Source organism: Lolium rigidum, chromosome 6 (assembly GCF_022539505.1).
Source record: "Lolium rigidum isolate FL_2022 chromosome 6, APGP_CSIRO_Lrig_0.1, whole genome shotgun sequence".
Taxonomy (NCBI): Eukaryota; Viridiplantae; Streptophyta; class Magnoliopsida; order Poales; family Poaceae; genus Lolium; species Lolium rigidum.
This window is the reverse complement of record NC_061513.1, coordinates 323,303,394-323,313,157: the sequence shown is the minus strand read 5'-3', so window position 1 is coordinate 323,313,157 and position 9,764 is coordinate 323,303,394. Positions and strand designations below refer to the sequence as shown.

The following is a 9,764-nucleotide window of genomic DNA, read 5'->3' as shown; positions in this document are numbered from 1 at the left end:
TGCCCCGGAGCCATCTCCATCGACTCCACCACCATCTTCACCGCCATCGCTGTCTCCCATGATGAGGAGGGAGTAGTTCTCCCCCGGGGCTAAGGGCTGTACCGGTAGCTATGTGGTTAATCTCTCTCTCTGTACTCCAATACAATGATCTCGTGAATTGCTTTGCATAATTGAGATCCATATGATGAGCTTTGTATCGCTACTAGTCTATGTGCTACTCATGTGATGTTATTAAAGTAGTCTATTCCTCCTGCATGGTGTAATGGTGATAGTGTGTATGCTATGTTAGTACTCGGTTTATTTTGCAAAGATCTATTATGCTCTAAGGTTACTTAAATATGAATGCCGAATGTTGTGGCGCTTGTTAACTCCGGCTTGAGGGAGCTCTTGTAGCCCTACACAACGAATGGTGTTTGTCATCCAACAAAAGAGTGTATGTAGCACAAATGAGAGAAGTTATTATTTATTATGCGATCAATGTTGAGAGTGTCCACTAGTGAAAGTACGATCCCTAGGCCTTGTTTTCAAACATTGAATCACCGCTTACTTACTGTTCTGTTGCATGTTTACTCGCTGCCATATTTTATTCAGATTGCTATTACCACTCATATCCATCTATACCACATGTGTTTTACTATCTCTTCGCCGAACTAGTGCACCTATACATCTGACAAGTGTATTAGGTGTGTTGGGGTCACAAGAGATTTCTTGTATCGTGATTGCAGGGTTGCTTGAGAGGGATATCTTTGACCTCTTCCTCCCTGAGTTCGATAAACCTTGGGTGATCTACTTAAAGAAAAACTTGCTGTTGTTCTACAAACCTCTGCTCTTGGAGACCCAACAAAAAAAGCGTGAGTAGACATACCCCCCCCCCACCCCACCCGCCCCAAACATGGCATCTAGGTGCGACGCTCCCTCAAACAACCGGTACGATATTTATGGTTGGCGTCATTTGGGGGGCGTGACAGAGATGTTGTTAGAACTTAGAACACAAAATAAAGGAAGATTTTTTTATTAGATGATAAAAGGAACATTCTTAGTGTGCTCTAGTAATAGCTTTAGTTTGAGAATTTTTTTGGGATGATGTAATCTTGGTCTGCAGTTAATAAAACCAGCTATGATTGAGTTTGCTTAAAAATGGAAGAAAAACGAGTACCGGCAGCACGAAAATCGCGTAGCAGACGCTCCGTGCGAGAGCCAAGGTCTGTCGAGCCGGTCCAATGGGCGGAAGAGACGGGACGACGACCCATGCGGAGAACACGACGTGCCATGTCGTCTTCTGGCCGAAAGCACTGTCGACGGACACGGATCGCGTCATCCATCCGTGCAATCTTCGTCAACCTCCCCCACCACCCTCCTCCTTATCCCAAATCGCCCAATCCCATCGCCCCGCCCGGCCCATCCCCCATAAATCGCCGCGGTCGGCGGCCCTCGCCCGAATCCGATCCGGCGATTCCGTTCCCATTGCCGTCACTCCCGATTCATCCACCGCGACGCGGCCCAAGTAGCAGGAATCTCAGAATCTGGGTTGTCTGCGTCGAGACTGCGAGCGGAGCGGCTGCTGGTGGTGGAGGCGTGCGCATGGCGGCTGCGCGTGGTGGCGGATCGGCGGGGAGGGTGGGCGACTGGGACGTGGACCTGGGGGAGCGGTGGGACTGGCGCGCAATCCCACGCCTCCTCTCCTCCGCCTGCATCTTCATCTGCTCCGGGTGGGCTCGCTTCGCATGCTCCCCCCTTTCTTCCCCTTCTCGCCCCTCTTCCTCTGCCATCATGCTAATTGTCCAAACTCCTTGCGAACAGAGCAGAGGCTGTTTGGGATGCTGTCAGGACGCCGTGAGACACGTCGGCGACCTCTCCAAGAGCCTCATGGCGCACGCCCAGAGCCCCGCGGTCGGGGAGGAGTTCTGGAGCACCACCACCATCGAGGTTGACCCGGCGGATCTAAGGGTTTCGACCGTCCACCCGTCCTCGTGGGACCTCGATCAGCATGGGGTCGGGAGCAGTCATAACCCCCACGAGTCTGCCAATCATGGTACGTAATTTCTCTTTTGAATCCTGCATTTAGTTCAGCTCCATTCTAGTTTATCAACACGTTACTGTATGATTTCAGCTGAGAAAAATACCAGCCTTAGCTTGATATCGTGGTAGAAAGATAGAATTCTTGGTCTAATCAGTAATCACACGCGTGGTTCACGTCCAACCGTACTGGCCTCTCAAATCTTATTCGGTAGTCAGTTACCTGTTGGCTTTTATCAAGATCAATGCTATTTGTTCACTAATTATGTCTTAATTTTCTAGACTCTAAGCCAAATGTGCATGAAAGTTGGTTAGGAACATTGAGTTCACACTGTTTGGATTTGTTGTGGGGAAAGCACTTCATGTGAGTAATTGACTTCGTACCTTTTTTGTGCATGCCATCGTGCATGTTTTGCTAGTAAACTCGGACCGTAATGAATATGTGAAGGCAAACTACTGCTGAAGTATATTATGATTTTTTTTTTCGAGAAAACGCATAATATACTTCAGCAGTATATTATGATTTTCTTGCTGAATATGTTCACACTGCTTCGTTATTTGCATGGATATGTGAGAATTGTGGTGATTCTAAGCAGGAGTTCAGTCAGGAACTTTGAGTTCACACTGATTGGTTTAGTTGCAAGGATATCAAGTTTCAACAGAGAATGTATCCGGGAACTTTGAATTCATACTGCATTTGCGTGACATGTTGCAAATTGTGCTACTACCTCTGTCCATAAAAGGATGTCTTAGATTTGTCTAAAGTTGGATGTATGTACACACTATTTAGTGTATAGATACATCCAAATTTAGACAAATCTAAGACAAACTTTATGGATATAGTACTAAAAATTTGACTAGTGAATTTGTGCAGGCAAACTATTGCTGAACTTTATTAGGATTGTCTTTCTGAATAACATGGGGAAAATAGGAATCCAATTACCACTCATGTGTTGGGGGCTTGGGGCTGCATCTTGCAGCCCCATCATCTCCTTCTACCTCACACTCTCTCAATATCTCTTATTTCTCTCAATAGAAAACACACGCACACACTCAACCAAGGAAGAGCACAAAAGCTTTTGCCTAGAACACTCCCTTAATGACCACGGTGACTACATTGTGTTTGTGGCCGCACAACCATTTTCCCATTCACTCAAAGGGATACATGGACTAAACACTCCACAGTGCATGCACCACTCACGCCACTAACTAGCCCTATTCTCATGGCCACTAACTCACTCCTAGAATTACTCTAGAACTCACACGGTCTACACATGCAACTCAAATGCAGCTAACTAACTTGACCAAGCTAACACTATGACCTCTTCTCCAGGTCACTAACTCAAACTCAAACGACGGACGTGCACACATGCAGATGCACTACAACTCACACAGGCGTGCACACATACACGTACACAGGGCACATGTCAAGATTAGTTCTAACATCATGTGTTAAGGATTAAAGTCGCCGTCACATGTCTGCCTGTGAAGAGTCTTTAGTTGACATGGTAATCTGACTAGATAGAATTATCGTTGCAGGTTTTTCTCTTTGGAAACAAACTAGGGATGAGTGGACTGATCATGTAAGGCAGCAACCTGTGGTGAAGCAGATTCAGGAACCAGTATTAAGGTATGAAATGGAATGTTCGATTCATATGTGGAAAAGGGGGTACACAAAAAGCTTCGCATGATTCAGCTGGATAATATGCCTATACAGCATTTTTTCTGACTCTGGACGACAGTTTGTATCCTTCTTACCATTGTGTTTAGTTGGTGCTTATTCACACCTTTTCTTTTAGCAAGTTAGCTCAGTCTGAGATGCTGTAAGTACCTTGTTCAATCTAGGTGATCTCTATAGTACCGCCCTTATTGGGTTTCATTTCTCCTGCCTTTTCTAATGTACTCAGTTATATAGATTACCACTTATTTATCATCCCATCCTATACATTTCTGGTACCAGAACACTGCCATGCTCAATCTATGATTCACTTCCTTCCTAGAATCATATATGTGCCTGAAGTTCTAAATCACATTAATGCTTCATGTTCTTCATGATGTCTGATTTTTTCTCTCTGTATAATAGATCTTTGATATGAAAAAGAAGCTTAGTTTCTGTCTCTCAAGTTAGTGTAATTCTGGAGTTCACAAACAAGAAACGAAGTATCTAGCATCAAATCAATGGCAAGCTATTAATGTTTCAGAAAAGGCACTGAAAAACCAGTTAGATATACTTAGATGCAAAAAGAAGGGACGCCTACTCTTGTTCCTTTTTGCTTTATTTTTTCAAGTTGTTACTAGGTTTGAATTTTAACCCAAGAACATTCTGAAATCATGTACTGTACTCTGAATCTTCATGCTCACCCAGACTACTTATTTATGCAGTTGGAATGCAGCATACGAGAGTTTGCTTGGATCAAACAAACCATTTCCTCAACCTATCCCTTTACACGTAAGATCTAAAGCGGTTTTATTTATTTTTTTATTTTTTTAAAAAAGCTGTTCAATTTACCATTCTATTTGAGGCATGTAGTTACACCTAGATGATGAATTTGCAGGAGATGGTTGATTTCCTCGTGGACATCTGGGAACAAGAAGGGCTTTATGACTAGCGTGAATGCATTCCGCAAGAATAACATAGGTTTAGGTTTGATGAGGTAACAGGGGTGTGGCCTGTCATACTTGTTTTTTGTGAATGGAGGCCTGTATGCTTGCTAAATACAAATGCTGTGGACTGTGATGGTTGTGTTGATAGAAAGAACGGTCAAGATTTAATCACTTTGTCGAATTTGTCAAAGAAAGCAACAGGAGAGAAAGATGCATGACACCGACTTGTGGACATAAATGTCGTATGTATTGATTGAGAAGTTAGCTTTTGACACTGATGTCTGATGCTGTTGATTCTTCCTGGTTAAACCATTATGTCAGTCACGATGTCTTACCGGCTAATATAACCTGTTGAACTGCTGAATTTTGATCCTTTTTCATTCTTGCACTGGACGAGCTTTCCTGCTTTATGTTCCAATTGACAGGGGAGTTCACTATTTGCTGTTGATCACACGAAGAAGACATGTATGAATGTAAGGAAGCTAGACAGCGAAACAGACGCACGCCCTGTTTGGAACGCAGTAATTCATGGAATCAGCTATTTTGGTACTAAGCCACGAACTGAACTTTTGTTTGTCTGTTTTTTTTTTGTCGTTTCAAGACACCTTTAATTTCTCCTTTGCAGGATTCCAATACTTCCTCTGGTTCAAAATAAAAAAAATAAAAAAAATGAATTAGTGCTAGGAGGAACTAGACACTAAATGATATAGTAGAAGCGGGACCTCGGCGTGAGAATTCCAGAAATTTGCTCCTGACAGGATTCAAACTCTGGTCATTGGGATGCGCCACTGCGACCTCAACCACTGGGCTATGCCCACGTCCTCCCTCTTGTTCAAAATAATTGACCAAAAATAAACGTATCTATGATGAAAGCAAAAAATGTTAGTGGCCGACATTTTTCTAGAGTTTATGAATGTAATAGCCTTCAAACATTTTGATTGCTTCGCTACTACATTTTGATTGCTTTTACTACTACATTTTGATTGCTTCGCTACTATCCAGCATTATGGAGTACCACATGTAAAAATAAAAAACCTTACAGAATACCAGCCATACTTTTTTTTTTCAAAGAATACGCCCTAGGAGACCTATCTATACAACATAGAAGAAAGACCAGACGGCCGAGTACAAGTGTACAAACCCGAGGAGATGCAGACGCCTTGTTGCCTTGTTGATATGGAAATTACAGTCATTCCCTGTTTGGCAGTCTTCACAAGATGAAAAAACATTTCAAGCTGGGGCCTGGGCGGCTGGGCCTAGTTCAAGCTGCGCTATGGAATTGTTGTCTTCTTCGATACGATTGTTGGAATCATATTTGACACATGTTGCACGCGTACCCGTATCGTCGCTAATCATCTGAAGCGGGCCAATCCAGTAATATCCGGTGTGTGGGTTATTCTGGTTTTGGCAAGGTTTTTGAACTGTTCAGCGGTTCCCCTTTGTTTTTTCGATTTTCGTTTTTCTGCGGGTTGGATTTTTTTGGTTCTTGGGTGACGGGTTTTTCTTAACTTCTTATATTATAACTTTTGTTAAGTATGAACGTTTTTATATCTGAATATTTTCGGAATCTGAACTTTTTAAAATTTGAACATTTGTTAATCTGAATATTTTTAAACATGATTCTAAAATCTGATTTTTTTTAAAAAATAACATTTTTAGTATGAACTTTTTAAATCTGAGTATTTTTGAAACCCAAATAACTTTAAAATCTAAATAATTTTTCAAAATCTAAGATTTTTTGTGACAATTAAAATTTGGGAACATTTTTTTTCACCAATTTTCTCTTATCAAATTAAAAATAAAATCGGTAATCAAACCCATTACAATCGTGCATCTCCAAAACATGCTAGTTGGGACCGACTTATTGGGCGGCTCAGGTAAGCTGGCGTTTTCAGGCGTTGCGCCCGTAATTGATGCAACGGGTGCTGTATAGGAGGTCCCCTTTGTTTTGATGAAATCTGGTTAGCCAAGCCCATTGAGATGATAGCCGGTTTGTGTCCTTCCGCAGGGTCTTCGGCCCTAGCTGGCTTGCACAGTGCCAAACTCTATCTACGGAAGTTCAAGAGCTCGAGCATGAAATGCAAGATCTTCGCATGGTTGGCTCTGAGATATCGCCTGTGGACATCGGATAGGAGGGCGAGACATGGGTTGCAAGAGCACCCGAACGCATGTTACATATGCTTGCAGGAGGAGGACAATGTGGACCACATTCTAGCCCTTTGCCCCTATGCGAGACAGGTATGGTGCAGGGTGCTGCACAGTGCAGGACTAAGGATGGCAGACCTAGGGTTCACGGGGAACCTACAGAGGTGGTGGACGAAGGCCCGCAAGCGAGTGAGGAGGTTTGACAGGAAGCGGTTCGACTCCATGGTCATCAGCACGGCATGAACGATCTGGAAGCAGCGAAATGCGAGGGCTTTCGAAAACGACAGGGAGCAGAAGACGGTGGACCAAATGGTCACCCAGATTAGAGATGATTTTCACCTGTGGGAGAGAGCCAGGAGAGGAGGGAGACTAGATATAGCGAGAGAGTAGGCCTAGGCGGAAGGAGGGTGGCGTGTGTGCGTGTGTTCTCAGCACCTCGGTGTTGTTCTTGTAAGTTGTTTTGCTTTCCCTTCTATAAAGATAAGGCACGCTTTGCGCGTGCTCTCGAAAAAAAAAGAGCTCGAGCTCAGTGAGAAAATGGAGATGTCCTGGACTTTGGAACCCTCGTGGAGTGGAGTAAGATCGATGTTAAGTGTCCTTGTGACCCATCCAACTTTGCAGATCTCTTTTCTATCCTCAATAGGTTCTCGGGTGAAATTAGGTGCTTCTTATGGATCTTCTTTGCGGCACGGTTTGGTCTTTATGGATTATTCGTAATAAACATACGAGTGAGATCAAAGTTTCGGCGTCAACCCCGTGGATTGTGTAATCAAAACTTTACTCTTTTATTTGTTCAAAAAATTGGTCATGGAGTTTTGGTGTTATATAGATCTCTGTAGAAAATAGTGTAATGTAGCTATTAGGAGTAGATTGAATTGTGTTATGTTCACCACACGTGATATATGACCTTAGTGGAAATGCAAATAGTCACATCAACTAAGTAGGATTTGTAAGAATAATCTGTGTTAACCGTCTCCATTTCCTCCCAATGTAGATGTGCGCTCCTTTTCTACATAGATTAAATATCTTACTTAAGTTCAATTTCTAATTTTAGTGTTATGCTTCGTTGCATTGGTAGAAGAACTAAGACGGCGATTAAGTGGACCCCAGAAAGCCGGGCAGAATAGGGAGGAGCAGAAGAAGGTCCTTGTCGCGGTATTTAAACGTCATATACCAGAAGATGGAGAAAAGTAGGGCACCGACGCAACCCGTAAGGCAGTCACGATCCATCTGCTACACTCGTCGGCCTCTGCCACCACCACCTGCTCGCCGTCAGCCATCTCCTATCCTCGCTTCCGCCCGCCTCTCAATCAAATCTGTCGATATACTTGCCCTCCGTTGTTGTTTCTTACTAGGACTAGCTAGGAGTACGGCCCTCTCTGTTTTCTCTTCCTTTTTCCCGATTACATCCTGATCGATACCCGCGTGAATAGATGGCTTCTCAACTACCACAATTATCTCTGCGACTGGAGCGCGGTAGCAATTACGCTCCGGTGCGTGCAAATGTGGCCGCGTGCGCTAGGTAGAGAAAATGGTTGGTTAAATGCAAGTTAAATACAAATAAATCTTAACTCAGAATTAAAGTATTTCAAATTTATACTAAAGTTTTATACTTTTTTAGATTTTTTGCATGCTACGTACTAACTATTATAATGTTATATTATGTGTCTGGCGTGCTTAATCACATAGTGATGTTGCTGAATGCTATTTATTGTGTTCTTTATCATACAAATATAATTGATATCTCTAAACAAACTTATGTTGTGCTTAATTTCAACTGTATTTTCTATCAAAAGTATTCTCTTGATTTATTATTTAAACAATTGCATAAAATATAAGGTAATCTCCTAAAATATAAGGTGTATAGATATTTATGGTATAGATCTCTAAAGTGTACATGATTCAACAAATATTTGAATGATGGTTTCTAGTATATGGTTACGTGATGAGGACATCCCTACCTCGCTACTACCTCCGTCATTACAAGAAGATGTTCCTGCTGTGAAGCTCAAGTCCAATGAAGTCACGATTGGACCAATGACACAAGCTCGTGCGAAGCTACTTAAACAACAGGTGAACTTGTTTCTAAATGATACTTTGATCGATGAGAAATTTATACTGCCTAAGTCATATTACTTATGTATGATCAGGTATGAGAAGGAACCAAGCATCGCACGAGGAGGAGAGGAGCAGCTAGACCAGAAGCTGGACATGGAGCTGGACGTGAAGACATCCCATGGACGCGCGAGGGAGGAGCGGGAGGCATGTGCGAGAGGAGGAAGTCTTCAGGCCGGCGCCAGGGCCGGTCAGACCGGCCGTGGCACCGGGCCACCCTGTCCCAGCCCCGGTCGGCCGGCTCCCGCGCCGGATCGGCCCGGTCCAAACCGGGCCCTAAACTTGTGCCAGCCGGGCACTATCCAGTAAGCCCGGAAGGCCACCCGGTCGTCACCCGTCGCCAGACCCGGTCCAAACCGGACCGTCCGGTCCCAGGCCCGGTTGACCGGATCCCAGACCGGACGAGTCTGAGTCTGTCTCGACCAGATCTATTTTGGGTCGGTTATTTGCGTACTTTTTCGACCTGAGGTCGTCCTGAACCCCTATATAAGTGCCCATGACGGCCCCAAAGTTGCTTTAGACCACGTTTAAGATAAACCCTAGTTCATAGTTGTTTGCCTTGCAACTCTATTGAATCTCAACTCCATATTGCATCAATTTGGTGTTGAACCCCTGAAAAGTCTTGTGTGATCTGCTGTTCCATTGAGAATTAGAAGGTTGCAACTTACCGCTTCGTCGTCAGCGGCTACGTGCGCAAGTGTGTGGAGTTGCAAATATCTTACAGGGTTGAGAGCTGTTGCATTGGCGACAGGGACCAATCGGGAGATCTCATTGCGTCATACAAGTTACCATCCGCTACATCATCGTGTTCATCCGCTGTGTTCATCCCGTGATCATCATCACCACCGTTGCTTACTGAGAAGATCGGGCCATCCCTTATCATC

At 43.8% G+C, this 9,764-nt stretch overlaps 1 protein-coding gene across 1 annotated transcript; it reads left to right on the top strand.

Moving 5' to 3' along the window:
- The first annotated feature begins 1,581 nt into the window (after positions 1–1,581).
- LOC124664719 lies at positions 1,582–4,890 on the top strand. The gene is made up of 5 exons (XM_047202168.1): positions 1,582–1,709; positions 1,806–2,032; positions 3,556–3,646; positions 4,399–4,465; positions 4,572–4,890. The coding sequence occupies exons 1-5, from the start codon at positions 1,582–1,584 to the stop codon at positions 4,623–4,625; spliced, it is 567 nt and encodes a 188-aa protein (XP_047058124.1). The 3' UTR covers positions 4,626–4,890.
- Positions 4,891–9,764: the final 4,874 nt, after the last annotated feature.